Raw genomic sequence first — 19,550 nt, forward strand, 5'->3', positions numbered from 1 at the left:
TTATATTGCTGAAAATGAAAATCAATTTCAGCTGATCTGTGATGCATGCAATCACAATACAAGACAAAAAATAATTTTCATGAAGACTTTGTCTTCTTGTCTCAGTTGCACAGTGAAGTTATCTGCTCCGTCAGAAAGAAACAAGAAATATGGATTTCCATCTAGTTCAAAAGAAAGCCAACAACATACCTCATTCTACAAATTATCGGAATATCTAGATTCAAGATTTAATAAGCTCTGTTTGCAACATGGCAAGTAGTGGTGTTCATTGTAAAGTTATGTGACATGCAATAATGTAAGTGAAGGGAGCTCCTTAATTATGGATGCAGGCAATTATTTTCTCTGAAGGAAATTCAGATTGCAGCAGACACATCTGTGCGTAAACAATTATAAGTCTAGTAATAAGAGGAACAACACTTACTACTAGAAAAGGACATATTGTTTCTCAGCAGGATCCCCACCGATCATACACTTTTACAAATTTTTGATCCCTTCTGAGAACCAAGCAAATTTTGTCAAAATATGCAAAATAGTTTATGAAGTCAATATGTTCCTTGTTTAAAAAAGATAAATTTCTGATCTTTACAAATTTTCAAGTTTGTAAAAAAGTATAAGTAACTTAGCATTAAATTGGATGGAAAATCGGTTGAATTATATCTGATTCAATTTCATCAACTCAGTACTACGGCATTATCTGCAACATTGTCCCATGAAATAACATACTCTTGTGTACCAACCTCATTGTGAAAATAGCCACAAATCTTGTTTATTTGAAAATAGTTGATCTGTTTATTAGGGTCAAGAAGTTTAGCCATAAACTCCATCTGCTCTCTCTATTTCTGCAACAAAACCTTGCCTTTGCAACTTGAATTGTTACAAGATTCTCTACAGATGGTGTAACTTGACTTGTTCCAATGTCATTTATCCATCCTTGATCAGAGAAAAACACACTTCATTTCACTAAGGGACAGCCTACTTGCTAAAATTCCTTGATGTTTGTTGAATGCAGTAGTCAGTGGCTTGACGAATTTCGTATTCAATGAACTATGGATGAAGCCCAACCAACAGGCATTACATGCATTGATAAAAAATGATAGTGCATTGAGAATGGCTAGTTTCTAGCAGAAATCTATTATTTACAAGTCAATATAAAAGTCGCTGAGTGCAACAGCCTTCTGAATGGAAGGTAACCTGATGATGATGAGTTTTGTTGGAAAATATGATCTGCCCCATCCTGGATATCGTCATTTTTTTGTATGTGGCCAACTGAGAGGACTGTGTTCAATCGTCCTTCATCAGACTCCATCTCAAAAGTCTTTTTTTGGACAGTGCTCTGTTGGGTATTCAGACCCAGATAGGAAGACCTCCATGAAATCCACCTTAAGCTATATCAAATAAGCAGGATAGAAAAACGACAAGGCAGTGAAGAACAATTCTGATGCAGTGCTGGTGATTATGCATTTATGTGCCCCCGAGATAAGGAATAAGTCAATGAATGGCAGAACTGATGAGGGCTTATGTTATGTTGAAGACATGTGACATTCCTAGCTTCATGTGACATTCCTAGCTTCATCATAACTATTCTGGATCGACAGATTTCCTACGAATGAGCCAGGCGGAATTACAGGCCAAAAGTGCATTGCGTACCTTGAATATGCAAAAAAGATCACAGTATTCTAGTTCAGTCTATGAAGGATTTGTAGTCAGTGGGATCAAGTGATGATAGACAGAACACATAATTAAATTGGATGGAACATGCCATGTTAGATTACATGATGCTGAGAAGAATCTCTCGTGTACAAGTGCTTCCAACTTTAAGCTCATTCTTTCAGTGACGGTGCATCCTCCTTGCAGCACAGATGTAAAAAGGCCTCAAAATTGATTTCCTGAAAACAAATACAGGAGGATTCACCATGTGTTAAGATTTTAAATGTCTTCAAGCATGTCCTGAACCTGCTCTAGTTCTATTTCAGTATGAATTCTGTTATAATGATGTGACCCTGAGACAAGGAAGGAGTTAATGAAGGAAGTGTTCTACATGAAATTCAGTATAGTTTAATTGAGGAGCTCATCATCTCATTGTGATGCATAAAATTTCTAATATGTATAGGCCATGGAAGTTATCACAATATGAGTGGTTTCAACTGCTATAAGTAGTTATCTTCTGTTCTGTTGATAAAACAGACAAAATGAAAGTTATCAGACAAAGCCAATAGATTGCAACTACTCAGAAAACAGTATAAGGAGCATACGATACAATAGTAACTGTAGCAATATGTCAGAGTTGTCTAGTCACTGAATACTGAACAAATCTTTGCTTGTTAATATTAAAATCACATGCTGTCCACATGGAAGCACATATGTTGAGCAGCTTAGAATTCCAATAACAAATAAGTGTCATCATTTAAGAAACAATATTGCACAATTGCGTCTGTATTGATTTTCGGTGGAAATGCAAAGGTGCACACAGTGATAGCACATTGTTAACGCTTGTTACATATATGTCAGAGTTGAAATGCAGTTCTAATCTTTGAAGTGGTTAACCATTCTGTCTCATTATTTCATAACTTCCTCAAGTGAATTGCTCTTTTGATCCAGTAATTGCAGTATCTAGATATGTTAAAACGTTTTACACAAATGTTCTTCGGTATGGCAGTTTATGTACAGATTTTGTGTGTTTATATTTTTGCTCCGTTTTTTTCACTTTCATGAGTATGCAAGAGCATTCTCAAATTGAGGTGCAGTGATTTAATTCAAGATGTATCCATGAAAAAGTGCTACCACCTCAGATTGAGTAGAGATGTAGGTGCTAAGTTGGATGACAGATGCCTGTACATTTGTAGACGTGACCACTTTTGAAAACAGTCTGTCAAGGGCTGTAGTGAAAGACAAATGCCTTTTACATGATTGCCAAACCTTTATATATGATATGTCTACTGTTATCCATGAATGCCTCAGTTTTGTTTTATTTTTTGCAAATTGTTTAGATTTTACTCCATACTGAATGATTTCTGGAACAGTGTATACAATATTGTAGTGGTGATAATGTTGTACCTCACTGATATTCAGTGAAACTACATTTCCCACAAGTCACCTGATCATTTTCTATCTTTCTACAACAATAAATGCATTACATCACATAACATGTGCTTCTGTCACTATTTTTACCTACTGAAAATTTCTCACGACTAGTTGCTCAAAGTCTCTTAGTGGGTGAAGTGTTGATATTACTGAAAGGTCCACCTCAACAACTGGCAGTGGTTTTTGAAGAGTTAGTAAATGTCATAGAACTCACAGTAAAATCTTATGGAAATAGAAGTACTTGTACAAACATCCGCATTTCTGCACACAAAAAGTGTGTATGCTCTTGCTATTAAGACTGTGAGTACAGCTGTTGCTACAGTGCCTCATAGGCACGATCTAATCTATAATTCGTGTGTTAATAAAGAAATTCGAAGAACGAATATTAAAATAAAGAAACTGTGCTCTGAATATGCAAATTGTGCTGTGGTCGATATAAGTAAACTGCAGCGTAACCTTCACACCAGACATGGGCACCCCCTAAACTATGAAGGGAAAAAGTTTGTGTGCGAACGTGTCAATGAAATAATTAAAGAAAGACTCACACAGAATAAAACAATCTACGAAAGCAGTGGTTTGAATAATACCTGGAATGTACGTCATTTTTTAGTATAAAAGTCTGAATCGGCGGGTAATAAACCTCCTGTACTTGAACTAGGTGCTAAAAGCGACATTCGAGAGAGAGAGAGAGTGTTCACAGACAATAAACAGTGAACATAAATCTGTTACTGTGATGCAAATGAACATTCATTGTATTAGGAACAAAGTATTACAATTAGAACATTTTTGCAGTATTGAAAACGTTGATGATGTTTGTACCTCAGAACATTGGCTACCAGAAGATAAAGTACAATATTTTGTTCCTCAAGGGTATGCTGTTGGAGACATTATGTGCAGAAGTGAAAGAAAGAATGGAGGTGCCCTAATATTTGTTAAAGATAGTATAATATTTACCAAAATAGATGTTAGCTCTTACTGTGCAGAACTAGATGGAGAATTTAGCTATATAAGACTAAACGCAGAGAATACTATAATTGTTAGCTTATATAGATCACCAGGAGGAGATGTAAATATATTTTTTGAAAGATTTGAGATGCTTATGAGGAAAATACTGAAATCTAATATAAACTAATTATCTGTGGCGATTTCAACATTGAAATGGCCAACAGTGATGAACATATTACTAGAACATATTTTTATATCTTAAGATCACTAAATTTACAATGTACAAATTACACACCAACATGGGATAATGTGTGGTTAGATAATATTATAATAAATTTTTCTAGAGATATGTATGATGTGAGACTTGCCAGTGGAGCTCTAGCTGATTATGAACCATTGATTTTAACATTCTGCTGTGATCTGTTGCTAAATCAGACAAATCAGTCAGAATCAAGTCTAATGTCACATGGGTAAGAGGGCAGAAAGATGAATATAATAATTTATTTATTGACAGAATACCTGATGTTAACTGGGACTTTGTATACAACACACAACCTGAGAAGGGTGCTGGTGAAATGGTGTTTAACAACTTCCTGGAAATACTCACAGAGTTATGGTACTCCTGCTCACAATTAATCAAAAGTAGCCCTAAGCATAAACAGAAAAACAAACAGCTAAAATGGTATACAGATGAGCTAGCTCTCACTAGGGAGGAGATGCTCAGACTGTACAGAATATATAAAAATTCTTGTAAACAAGGACCTGAGCTAGATAATACTTCTTATAGAGCTTATCTAAAATGTAAAAAAATGTACAAAGACAAACTGTCCTTGGCCAAAAAACAGGCATGTGAACATTACATTGAAATGGCTCCCAACAAATGTAAAGCAGGATGGGATATCATCAACCAATATAATTCACAAAAATACACATTATGCAATGCTGGTCCCAGAAGAAGTAAATAATTACTTCCTAACCTCAGTGAGTGAGCTGAAAAACAAAATCAAGCAAAATGGCACTTGTGCACTAGATCATCTAGGTGCTGTGCTCCATAGGAGGTATACTTTCCACTGGAATGTTGTCACACCAGAGGATATTGTAAAAGCTGTGGCAAGGTTCTATTGTCCCAATTTTCTCTAAAGATTTTGAATATGTAATGTGCAATCAACTAAATAACTATTTTGATAAACATGATCTCCTCTTCAAGAGACAGTTTGCATATCACCAATGTAAAAATAGCACTACTGCTGTCACTGAAGTTGTTAACCAGGTGTTAATTGCATTCAAAAATAAGGATCTAGTATCAGTTGTACTTTGCGATCTTAGCAAAGCCTTCGACTGCATACCATCTAACACCCTACTTGCAAAACAGGAATTTTATGGCATACACAAACCATCTTTAGATGTAATCGAATCATATTTAAGTAACAGGAGACAGTTTGTATCAATTAAAAATAGATGCTCCTCGCTGAAGGAAGTTCAGACTGGAGTGCCTCAGGGCTCGGTCCTAGGTCCTTTTCTGTTCATCATTGCAATTAATGACTTACCTTACCATGTAGGAGCAAATTCAATTGTATCTTATGCAGATGACACAACATTGCTCAATGCACACCATGACACAACAGAACTGCATCAGGCAACACGGGAAAAACTAGAACTAGTAATGAATTGGTTTTCTTGTAATGAACTCCTATGTAATCCTGATAAAACACAAGAACTAATTCTGGGTTTAACTACAGCTGTTGAAAGCAAATCAATAAAATTGTTAGGAATCCACATTGATTCAAAATTAAACTGGGAGGAACACATTAGCCTTATCTGCAAGAGAACAGCAAGAGTGTGTTATCTCATCTGGAGAATGACAGATGTAGTCACTGATGAGTATCTAAAGGTGGTATATTTTGGCCTCTTTCAATCACACATTTCCTACGGCACATTCTTGCTTTGTCAGTGAAATGCTGAAAATTGAAAAAAAAAGTAATCAGAATAATGAGCAAAGTTAAGCACATGATATTAACTGTTGTGAATCTATACATCTACACAGCACTGCTTTATGTCAAAAGCAACTCAAATGAGTTTGAGACCAGAGAGAACATACATCCCCACAACACCAGAGGCAAACTGGACTTCGACATACCAAGACACAGACCCACAAAGACTGCAAACTCACACAAAATAATGAGTTTAAAACTCTTCAATAACTTCCAGCATCTGCTCGGTCACTGACCAGTGATATTTTCAAATGTAAGATTTATGACTGGTTACTCAAACACCCATTTTATAAGATAACAGAATATTTTGAAATAATCATTGACATTAGTACATAAGAATATTCCTATAAGAAAAGGAATTGTAAAAACTTTACTGTAAAGTTATTATTAATTGTATATTTAATGTTCAGACCTATTCTGCTGCAAGTGGTCAATGGTGAATAAACTGAATAACATATGCAGACAATGTGATGATTAGGAAAGAAAACAAGAAGAAAATTGGTAAAACAACTAAATACCTGACAGGGAGAAACTCAAGGAGTGGGCATGGAAATAAGTTTAACAAAAAGCAGGGTAATGAAGATTGGCAGGAAAAATGAAAAAAATGAAGGATGAATGTTTTAATGGAAAATATATTAAATAAGTAGATGCTTTCAGATTTCTTGGGAGGAAGTTAACCAAGAAAGGCAAAAAATTGTTCAAAATTTTATTATTGTATATCGGACACAATTAGAAATGGGAAGAAACCTGCCAAAGTAAAGATCATTATATGCCTCATATTATCAGCCAATTTTGGAAGAAGACTGACTGGACAGCCATGAACATGATGGAGAGATCAGGTGAAGGCTGATGCAAACTGAAGAGGACTACAGAGGGAATAAATGTGGGAGAAAATAGAAGCTTGGCAGAGGCTCTGTGAGTGATGTGCATATGCAGAAATGTTTCACGAAAAGAAGAAGAAGAAGAAGAAGAAGAAGAAGAAGAAGGCAGCTTGCAACAAATGTCAAATTGTAATACATACGTGCTCAGGTATGCAAATGATCAACAATTTATTGTAACTGCACAAAGCAGGAGTAAAGCCATTACATTCTGCATCATAACAGTTCAGTTTAGCCTGTACGGAAGTGTAACAGAAATGCTCAAGTGCTTGAATGGGAATCCTTGGGAGAAAGACCACACAGTTCTTGCAAAACAATGTTGAGTAATTAAAATAAAAAAAATAAAACAAAAAATAAAAAAACATGACCATTATGTTGCCACCCTTGTGTACCTCATGTAGCGATCAAGAGAATACGATAAGAGAGTTAGAGCATATTCAGTGATGCGCAGTCAATCATTTTTCGCCCACTCAATGGAAACTGAATAGCAAAGAAAACAGATACTATTGGTATGGTGTACAGTCTAACATACACTGCACAGAGGGTTAGAGAGTTGCAGAATATACATGTAGATACAAGGGAATATTACACAGTGGGTTTCTCATTTAGAAATTTCATTTGAATGTTGGCAGTTTGTGGGAAGATCACGCTGTGCTTCTTGCAAGAAGGAGAAACATCTACTGACATCTGTTGGTTTTTAACAAGAGCAGATTCATGTCTATTGATATTGCAGTTTACTGTTATATGTATTTAACAGGAGCAGATTCATGCCTGTTGATACTGCAGTTTACTGTTACACAACACTGCTACTCATATTGTTCGGCGTCTAACAACTGTCATGTGACTATGGAATCACTGTGTTCAGGAGGCCCATATTCAGTGTCACAGAGGATCTCAACAGCCCCACCTGACTAGTATCAAAGAGGGCAGGCATGTAGCATTCTTGGCAGTGCAGTATTGCACAGCTATGTCAGACACTTTGAGTTATGGAACTGGATTGTCTGCAGCAAGAAAATTATCCACACAGAAAGTGCGAAGACATATAAAGCACCACAGATTGTCAGCAGCATGACCCACTGTTGCAGCTTCCTTTGATGTAACCAACTGCAACACTGTAGGCTAGAGTGGCACGACATTGTCTTTTCATTCAAGTCTGAGTTCTGTTTACAGCATCACGAAGGTTGAACACTGCCAGATTGTGTTCAAGATTGTCACACAGAAACTGGCCATATTTGTCACAAGGGATTGTTCATGAATTTTATTTATATAAAGTAGACTTATTATTCTGTCTGCTGATCACTATGGACTAGTCTACCTAGTATATGACAGTGAACTAATAGCACCATTACGACGTATTATCTGAAGATAGACAACATTTTCTAAGTGATTACAGAATCAATGGACAGAAAAATTAGCCTACTTTGTACTGTCATATGGGCCCAGCACACGCTGTAATGGAATGAAATGCCATTGGGTATACAAGACTTCTGTTTTGCATACCAGGTAAGCTGGACAACAGGTGCTGAATTTCTGACACATCATGGCTTGTGGTCTTGCCATATCCTTGGGTTCTCAAAGACATCTTTTTCCCACAAGATTATGCAAGACTGCATGTTAACTATGTTATCTTGATCTAACTTAATACTGGTGGTGCTCAAATGTTACCCTGGCCAGCACATTTTCCAGATGTCTCAGATGCTGAAAACTTCTGGTCATTTATTGCTGAGTGAGTGGCACGCCACAATTTGACAGTAACTATGACTGATGAATTGTGGCATAGAAATGAAGTAGCATGGCATGAAATATCCAAACCTGTCATTCGAGCTCAGTTTGAGTCAATGCACAGCCAGGTTGCAGCTTTGCTGCTGCCAGAGGTGTCAGCTATCTGTACTGAATTTCTCATCCAGTGTATCCACAAATAATAAATTTAATCTTGTCTTCTTCCTATTGGATTCTATACGCACAATCAGTCAAATTTTGTTACTTCCTATCCTTCCTAGCATTTCACTTTGAATGGCTGGCACTATATATGGCTTTCTACATTCCTCATGATCTAGAAGATCACATGCAGATTCCCTCTCACTGCAGTACATAATGTATCGCCATCACATCTAACAATGGTCACTGAGTCTTATCTGGAGTTTACAGTATACAGAAATGGCAGCTATGATTAATCCCAAGATCAGGAATGTGAATGTTAGGGACAAGTCTTGCTTACCAAATGCTAGATATGTGGCAATTATTACACATTATTTCCTTACCATTATAAATTCTTTATTGCTAAGTAGCCCATAGTCACTACTAATTTTTATCTTGATTGATTCTCTTACTGAATCTCACACAAAATAAGTTCTGTTAGTATTAAAGGAACTGTAAAGAGATAAAACTACGGTTTAATTGAAAATAATTTGTATTGTTGTACTGGAATGAAATGTAATACAAAACAGTGGAATGTAAAACTGACAATTTTGATAAAACATTACAATAAACAGTTTTAATAGTTGATGTTACTACACCCTTATTCATTTCAGATGACTTTTAGAGCTTACTAAATAATTTAACAACACCACTAGATAATTACCATTGGTTTAACATTACTCTTAATATTCCTTGTTCCAACATTAAAAAACACAGAACATATAATGACATGTAAATTACAATGCTTTTTCTCTTTTTATGAGTGTCTTCACTACCATCCTCATTCATAACAAGTTTCAGCCTGCATATTTTATAGTAATGACTGATTAAATAATGGCAGGATGTGCACATCAGTTCCACAGTAACAAGAATAACAATTATTTCAAAATGAGAGATATTATCAGATGAAACAGAAGTGATATTTAGAAACAAACATTTGTCATAAAATGGAAAGAGGGTATGCATTGTTTTTGATGCCATTCGAGAACTCTTGTTTGTTTAATATAATTTTTTTATTTATTTATTATGGGACAGAAAATTAATTCACGACTATGATGACACTTATTTCTTAATATAAAAACAACAGTCTAACTAGTGTATGTAAACAAATATCAACAGTTTCTGCCTGATTGTAATAGGACAATGACAAACAGTACAAAGTACGACACATCACGCAAAAAATGAAAAAGTCATGGTGAATTGAATGAAACTTATGCATTTATGATATCGTTCACCGCTCATTTTTCTGCATTGTGAACAATACATATTGAAATTATTTACATAAAATAATTAAGTACAATTATTGCATTGCATCTTTTTCATATTTACAAATACTTTACAAATTGTCATGATTGACTCTGACCTGCAAGTGCAACCAATAGACGTAACAATATTTTATGCAGTCAAACCGCATAATATATTTACAAACACTATATTGCACAGTTGAACAAAAGAGAATTACATTAACAATAAATTACACAATTTACAGAGCAAGAAGATGATAATATGATGTATACCAACAATTACAGTGGCATTATTTAGTATGGTATCTGGTTTTGGTAATACTGTATCATGTCGTATGTCCTGGTACGGAAATTGAGGAAAGAATTTCGTATAATCCCTAACATTGCTGCTGCTGCTTCCTTGTCCGTCACACCAGGGTTGAAACGTGCTCGAAGGAGTTTAATCGTCTGTCCTCGGAAGCAAGGTAACCCTGTATCTAGCATCAGTGACACCAAAGATATAATTGCTTCATGGTATGGCCTGAAATCATAATATTTATAACACAATTCATTTCCAAACAATGGAAAATCCAGTTCATTTCCAGATTTATTACTCATACAAATATTTCATATACAATCAAAATAACTACTAAAGAACAAGTAAGAAGGGGAAAAACATGAGGAGGAAAAATGTCTACAAAATGAAGTATAACCATTACCTAACAAAGCATCTACATAAAGCCATCGACGAGATCTATTTGTGAACTTGAAATGCAGCTACAGATGAATTACATAATAAAACAGAAAGATTATCAAGCTCTTAGAACCAACATCTATTTTCTGGAGATGAGAGAAGAGGGAATGAGAAAAATATTACAAGTTTTTACAATTTGAACCTAAAATCTTCAGCCTATTTGTACCTCATGGAAATAAATGTGAACTTAGGCTGTGAAACAGCTGTAAATTGCAATTTAGTTCCAACAAAGGTGATAACTTTCATTACACCACACTTGTTCAGTTTGTCTCAGCACTTCATTCATTCTTCTGCTTACTTACTAGCAACAGTAAACAGACAAAGGAGAAATAACTCATTTCCCCATATGTGTTAACTTGTTATGGCCAGATAGTTCTCTCACATTCATGGGTGTTAACCTGTCTGTGCTGGGCAATTCTCTTAGGCTCACTGATATGTCCACAGATTCATGGGTGTTAACCTGTCTGTGCTGGGCAATTCTCTTAGGCTCACTGATATGTCCACATGCATGTGGAATGAACTGTTGCTTATTGTTTGCTGCCACATTTTTACAATATTGCACAACTTCAGTACCCTCAAACTATGGCTGAGAATGCTGTTTAACTTGTATCCTTAGTGGATACCCCTTCTCAGTTCATCAGTAGATGGCAGAGTCAAATAAAAAGAAATTCTGGTTATACGTAAAGGCTGTTAGTGCTCAGCCACTCGTGAATGAGACTGGAACTGAAATTAAGAGTAGCAAAGAAAAAGCTGAAATGCTTAATTCTGTTTTCAAATGTTCCTTTAAAAAGGAAGGCCCAGGAGAACTGCTCTAATTTAACCCTCATACCACAGTACATGTTAGTGATATTGAGGGACTTCTAACATCATTAAAAATTTCTGTACATCCTTCTGTACTGTTACACAAGTGAACCTGAATACGAAGGGGTAAAGAGCCTCTAAGTTGGGTTATCAAATTTCTACTGAAAAGAAACATCCATTCTAAAAAAGTAATGATGATAGATATTTTATGAAAAGACTTTCCTACTGGTTTTTTCTTTATGCACTTTTGTGGAAGATGAAATCAGACACTATGCTACTGCCACAAAGGAAACAAAAGAAGAAGGTAAGATTAATGTTTAATGTCCGGTGAATGATGAGGTCATTGGAAGCAGTGCCCTGACGGGGGAAGGAAATTGATGCTGTGCTTTTCAGAAATACCATTGTGGCAATTGCCTTAAATGATTTAGGGAAACCACAACAGCCTAAATCTGCATGGCCAGACAGAGATTTGAACTGCTGTCCTCTCAAAAGTGAGTACAGTGTCTGAACAAATGTGCCATCTCACTTGGCATGAAGCAAAAAACAAAGCTGCTTCAATGAATTTAGAGCTTACTGAAAATAGATAATAAAGTGCAGAAATGTGATGAAATCTTGAAGAAAAAAAAAAACAGATTATTAGTAGGATATTCTCTTAAGATAACTGCCCTCAACATGGGGTCCAAGTAACCTGTCCCTCCTTTCCAGACTATCCACCCTTTCCCCATGAGAGATGAACTGACAGTTTTGAAAGCCAGGGATCTCAGTGGTACTGGAATTTGCCTCCTGAAGGTAGTAATGGCCACCTGTACTGCCTTATGACTACAAATAACATACTGCCCAAATCATAGTTTGGCTTCCTCTAGGGTTCTGATACTGAAGAGGATATTTACACATATAGAGAGAATGTATTGATTAGACAATGGATTACAAGCTACTGGTAGATGCTGTAATATGCCACAGGCATTTTACAGTATAAATCACAACATCCTCAAATGTAAATCACAAAGAAAGGTCCTCGTATCATGATGCCAGAAATAACTTTGTTGTTCCTCAACAAAATATTGGAAAACGGGACCTCTCGCCAAGTTACTGCCACTCCCACCAATAATGGTCATCTGGAGGGGGGAGTTGGGAAGGAAGAGATCATGCTTCCCAATCACAGCACCATTCCAAACGAAGCTGTTTGTATTGTGGTGTTAACAGCAGCCCATGTAGAGGACAATAACTGCCTACTCCAGCTGCTGCTAATCTCTGACCAATGGTTCAGCATGATACAGAATGTTGAGAGATTTCACTATTTTTTCTCAAAGAACTGGTGCAGATCTAATAGGGAATGGTGTGCTTGATGTGCAATATGTTTATCCTTCCTTGTGTTATCATGCAATGCAACATCATACCACTGTCACATTCAAATGTCCCACAAATGTGGATACTGCGTGATTTGACCAGGTGGCCAAATTGTCCTTCCACCCTCCCCCAAACTTGTATACAACTGGTACAGTCCTTGTACAGCATCTGGATTTTTCCTACTAGTTCTTCAAGCACATTCCTTTCCTCAAGCACTCCCAGATCTCCTCTCTTGCAACACTATCATATACCTTTTTTTACATCTACAAGCACAATTAACAGGCTCTTGCCTTTCTCCCAGTATTTTTCCAAGAGTATGTGGATACTGAAAATTAGATCCATTGTTGATCTATTGCTTCTAAAGCCACACTGCTCCGCTTCCAGCTGCGGTTCTATGATTTTTGTCGATCTTCACTCTATGATCTTCTCTAAAATTGCAACCCATGCAAAAGCATGTTTATTCCTCTTTAATTAATGGGCTTCAATCTACTGCCTTTCATAAACAAAGGTATTACTGACCCCCTTAATCCAATCTGCTGGCATCTTGTTGTCTTTCCACTCTGCACTGTGTGTTCTGTACATTTATTGTAGGCCCTGCATGCCTGCTGCCTTTATCATATCCACATTCTCTTCACCTGCTCCCGCATATTTTCCTTTAGGTGTAGATTGTAAGGCTGCCTTTTTCTGCCCAATGGGAGTTTCTTCACTGTTGGTGTGAGTATTTGGTTCTGTGTTATGTTCTTCAACTGATCTATTAAGCAGTTGGTCAAAATTGTCCTGACAGGTATTCTCTGAAGTTATTTTCTTTTCTTACTAGATTCACATTTTCTTCTTCAAGTGCCTTTACAGTATTCACCAGTTCCCTTTTTACCTCTGATAATACTGTAGAGAAGTTTCTCATTGCATCTGCTATCCACCTCCAGTTCCTGCATTAATATCTTCCATGTCTTGGCCTTCTCTTTTGTAACAGTTCTTTAAACTTCTTATTCCTTATTTCAGTATATTTGTTCCAGATCTCTTCTCTTGGCTTCATTTCTAGTAGTTCTGGTTCATTTTTCCCAATCCCTTTCTTTTTGTTAAAAATTACATTGTAATAGTGCTATTCTCACTCTTTCATTCCATGTTTCTTGTTTGTGATTAACTTTTTCTTTTGCAAATGAAAAATGTATAAATATCTCCACTCCGGCAATGCCTTTGAATACCATATCACTTAGTTTATGTGGAAGGAACATTAGTATATCAACTGCTTGTACATGAATCTTGATTATGTACACTCCTGGAAATGGAAAAAAGAACACATTGACACCGGTGTGTCAGACCCACCATACTTGCTCCGGACACTGCGAGAGGGCTGTACAAGCAATGATCACACGCACGGCACAGCGGACACACCAGGAACCACGGTGTTGGCCGTCGAATGGCGCTAGCTGCGCAGCATTTGTGCACCGCCGCCGTCAGTGTCAGCGAGTTTGCCGTGGCATACGGAGCTCCATCGCAGTCTTTAACACTGGTAGCATGCCGCGACAGCGTGGACGTGAACCGTATGTGCAGTTGACGGACTTTGAGCGAGGGCGTATAGTGGGCATGAAGGAGGCCGGGTGGACGTACCGCCGAATTGCTCAACACGTGGGGCGTGAGGTCTCCACAGTACATCGATGTTGTCGCCAGTGGTCGGCAGAAGGTGCACGTGCCCGTCGACCTGGGACCGGACCGCAGCGACGCACGGATGCACGCCAAGACCGTAGGATACTACGCAGTGCCGTAGGGGACCGCACCGCCACTTCCCAGCAAATTAAGGACACTGTTGCTCCTGGGGTATCGGTGAGGACCATTCGCAACCGTCTCCGTGAAGCTGGGCTACGGTCCCGCACACCTTTAGGCCGTCTTCCGCTCACGCCCCAACATCGTGCAGCCCACCTCCAGTGGTGTCGCGACAGGCGTGAATGGAGGGACGAATGGAGACGTGTCGTCTTCAGCAATGAGAGTCGCTTCTGCCTTGGTGCCAATGATGGTCGTATGCGTGTTTGGCGCCGTGCAGGTGAGCGCCACAATCAGGACTGCATACGACCGAGGCACACAGGGCCAACACCCGGCATCATGGTGTGGGGAGCGATCTCCTACACTGGCCGTACACCACTGGTGATCGTCGAGGGGACACTGAATAGTGCACGGTACATCCAAACCGTCATCGAACCCATCGTTCTACCATTCCTAGACCGGCAAGGGAACTTGCTGTTCCAACAGGACAATGCACGTCCGCATGTATCCCGTGCCACCCAACGTGCTCTAGAAGGTGTAAGTCAACTACCCTGGCCAGCAAGATCTCCGGATCTGTCCCCCATTGAGCATGTTTGGGACTGGATGAAGCGTCATCTCACGCGGTCTGCACGTCCAGCACGAACGCTGGTCCAACTGAGGCGCCAAGTGGAAATGGCATGGCAAGCCGTTCCACAAGACTACATCCAGCATCTCTACGATCGTCTCCATGGGAGAATAGCAGCCTGCATTGCTGCGAAAGGTGGATATACACTGTACTAGTGCCGACATTGTGCATGCTCTGTTGCCTGTGTCTATGTGCCTGTGGTTCTGTCAGTGTGATCATGTGATGTATCTGACCCCAGGAATGTGTCAATAAAGTTTCCCCTTCCTGGGACAATGAATTCACAGTGTTCTTATTTCAATTTCCAGGAGTGTATTTTTGTTTTTCTGACATGTTACATATCTTCGAGGAAGTCCTCAGTCTGAGACTACAGAATGAATAATATCCGTAATCTAATCTGTATTATTCATATACTGATGAGCCATTATGGCCACTGTCACCCACGAGACAGAATTTCAGCTAATAGCATTATGGATGTGAAGTGTAAGGAAAATACATACGCAGAGATGAATGGGGAATCATTCTAGTGTTATAGGCTACAAATGGAGAAATCCACTGACATAAGCAACTTTGATGTGGGACAGACTGTTATGGCCATGTGCCAGAGAATGAGCACCTCAGAAACAGGGAAGCTGATCAGCTGTTCTCGTGGTGCTGTTGTCAGCATCAATAGAAAATGGTTGAAGAATGATGAAACCATGAGTAGGTGACATGGTGTTGGATATCAATGTCTCACTGCACAATGCAGAGTTGTGGCTTGCCTGCTCTGTAAAGTGGGACAGGTGGCTATCTGAATCAGATCTGATGACAGAGTACAATGCTGATGCAGGACCAAGTGTTTTGGAGCACACCATTCAATGAACATTGTTAAACATAAGGCTCCAACTCCCCACATGTTCCCTATAGTCAATTATGGCTGCAGTAGGCTCAGTATAATGCAGCAGAATAGGGCAGTATGAAACAAAGAGAACGATACCATATATTTTGGGATTCTATTACGTTATCTTTACGCAAAGTCATATACATCCAGAACATTCAACTGTATTGTCTGACACTTACTACATCTATGAAAACTAATTAATAAGGTGCATAATACACAAATCCAATCAATTCATATATTGCAAACCCAGAACATGTTACATCAAATGTAAACATACAAGGAGAACATTATTTGTAAGAACAGGACACAAAAAGGCTGCAGTAATAATGATGGAACTCAACGTAAAGAGACTGAAATCATGTCAAGCATCAAACATCATGGCGTAACTACAAAGTAATTAAGGGATGTGGTCGTACTATTGTTATCAGTGAATATTTCATGAAATTTTGATACAAAAACTGATTTATTTCAGCATACTAAATATATAAAATTTGTTGTCATCATTTGTCAAGCAAAACACCATAATTAGTGTCATGAAAGCACATAAATGCCAATTGTAAGTTTAATTATGTACAGTAGAAAAAATACATAAAAAGGTTGTGTCACTGTTGTATGTTATATAAGCACCACAATCAGTAGACAAATGGCAAGTGCAGTTCAGATCAGCTTTCTGATTGGTATTACATCACTCCAGTATGAGACTTTATGATGAGAAGTCTGAGTGGTATTTTTAGAAATAAATATATAAAAGATTAATTCCAATGTGTTGGCTACAACATTTAGAAATTAGTGTACTACAGAAACTGTCTTCATAGCTGTATGTGGTTACCAAGAATGTTTCATAAAGGAAGGATTATTTATTTGCTGGAGAGTTATGCCATCTTTTCATGGAAAGCAGAAAATCCAAAATTCTAATGTAAACGGATAGATAAAAAAATCTACTCACCAAGTGGCGGCAGGAGAACACACACATAAAAAAAGGTTTTACTTATGCAAGCTTTCTGAATCAGTGGCTTGTCCTTCTGGCAAAAGGGTTGAAGGGGAAGAAAGAGGGGTGAAGGGAAAGGAACTGGAGAGGTTTAGCAAAAGGGGTAGAGTTGGAAAAGTCACCCAGAACCCTGGGCCAGGAGAGACTTGCCAGAGAGAATGAGCAGAGATAAATATGTAATCATTCTTGTAATATGGGCCACAAATGGGGAAATCCACTGACATAAGCAACTTTGACATGGGACAGATAGTTACGGCCCTGCGTCAGAGAATGAACATGAAGGAAATGGAGAGGCTGGTCACTTGTTCATGTGTTATTGTTGTCAGCAGTCCTGTATGGTAAGTATTCCCACAATCCTGTGTTCTGGGTGACTTTTCCACACACCTCCCCTTTTCCTAAACCTATTTTGGCAAGCAGAACAAAAAGAAAATTTTATGGAAGGATTTGGACAATAATACCTTATTACCCTGGCTGGGGATACAGCCTATACAGGTGGAAAAGAACCAAATTAAAGTGAATAACTGAAAATACAATAATTTATACAAATGGCTACAAACATTTACACAGGAACAATTTAAGAATCAAGGTAAATGAACGACTGAAATGAAACATAATTTATGTAATTAAAATAAAGTCTTGCATGGAAAAATAGAGGGAATGACAGGTGAAGTGATTAAGGGTGTAGAACAATCAAAATGTACACTAAGTAACAATTTAGAATTGTTATTGAATGGACTAAGACAGTCGCTGGGGGATAAACAACATATTACGAATAATGAACAAACAATTTGAGATACAAGATATCAAACTTTAGTTACCAGTTGGCAGTATCACAAAAAGGACTTGGAAAATAAGACTGGGATCACAAACAATTAGATGCATAGGATGTTCTAGTCAAAAATAAGACTGTAAAGATAGAATCAGATTAAATAAATAAATTTGAAAATATTTGTATTGTAGAAAATTACATTTAGTTGGAAGAGACTGAAAACATAACTTTTGACTTGTTAGAGTTCACTTTAGTGGAAGCAGTTTGTCAACAAAGTGTTACACACCTCAGAAATGTAGTTGGAAATTTTACCTGTGTTAGCAAAAACAGAAGTAAAAGTACTTAAAGAAATTAAAATATCAGAAAATTAAACTAAAATGAATATATTTGAACAAGTGTGAGCTATTAGCAAGTATGTCTGTTAAAGATTTTTCAAATGATGATACTCTGTAACTCATAAACTTAAACTATAGAACAACAGGTTATTCCAAATGTAATATGCAATGTAAATGTTTCTTTGCCTAAACAAAAAAAAAGCTAATAATGTTACCATGGGAATGCAAAAGTGTATGGGTTTGTGAATTGTAAAACTGAATAGTAGCTATATAGTGTACATTTATGCATATATCTGACACGGGGACCCTCCAACAGATTTTGGGGTGCTTCAAATATGTTGTAGGGTTTTTTAGCGATGGGCCTTGATTTTTGAGAAAATAGATTTTGAAGTTCACTGGGTGCATTGTATACCCGTAACATTACATATGCTCTGAGCAAGTCAGTGTAGCACAGCAGTAAAGGTTCATGACTACCGTGCTGGAGGTACCATGTTCCAATCCTGCTCGTGTACTTTTTTTTTCCCAAAAATCGTCCTAATTTTTCAATTTTATTTCAAAGAATATCAACAAACAGTGTAAGGTGTGTGAAATTATAAAGATATAATCAGTTATTCATTTTTTCAAATATTCATTCCGTTTGTAGTTTGCAGTTGGAGTTCCAAATGTTCGTTCAATGGTCGCTTCTTGTATTACCTGAAATCGATCTCCGCCCATTATCATTCCCTCTCCCGTGAAAACCATTAGCCATCATGAGAACCCTAGCTCCTAGTTGTGGCCAATGAGGATGCGAATTGCATTCCTTTATGTTCGCATCTAACTACAAGCGTCAGTTGCTTGGAATATATGTAATGTTACGGGTATACACAATGCGCAATGAACTCCAAGATCGATTTTCTCAAAAACCAATGCCCGTCGCAAAAAAACCAGATAGCCAGGTACTCAGGGTAAGTGCCTCTACAACATATTTGAAGCGCATCAAAATCTGTGATTTACAGCATGGAGGGTCCCCTTGTGAGTGGTATCTGTTCTGTCAGACACATCTGACAGATTGTACATCACTCATTATGATGCTGCCTTAAAACTCCAATATTAATTTTGAAGCACCCAGTACTTATGTGCACATACTTCAATGCATTGAAACAATTGTATTTGGTGGAAACTATTTATACTATCTGTCAATTATTATTATTGTTATTATCACCACCACCACCACCACCACCACCACCACCGTCATCGTCATCATCATCATCATCATCATCAT

At 37.7% G+C, this 19,550-nt stretch overlaps 1 protein-coding gene across 2 annotated transcripts in view; it reads right to left on the reverse strand.

Annotated features, from left to right (window-relative positions):
• Window positions 1-9,322: 9,322 nt before the first annotated feature.
• Window positions 9,323-19,550, reverse strand: part of LOC124544611 (phosphatidylinositol 4-kinase alpha) — a 203,249-nt gene continuing 193,021 nt past the window's right edge. The window contains exon 40 of one of the 2 annotated variants that reach the window (XM_047123207.1): window positions 9,323-10,576. In XM_047123207.1, the coding sequence (XP_046979163.1) occupies window positions 10,351-10,576 (226 nt within the window). In that variant the 3' untranslated portion in view covers window positions 9,323-10,350. The remainder of the gene's footprint in view (window positions 10,577-19,550) is intronic. The other variant, XM_047123208.1, reaches the window with a different exon arrangement.

The sequence above is a fragment of the Schistocerca americana genome, chromosome 8 (assembly GCF_021461395.2).
Source record: "Schistocerca americana isolate TAMUIC-IGC-003095 chromosome 8, iqSchAmer2.1, whole genome shotgun sequence".
Lineage (NCBI taxonomy): Eukaryota > Metazoa > Arthropoda > Insecta > Orthoptera > Acrididae > Schistocerca > Schistocerca americana.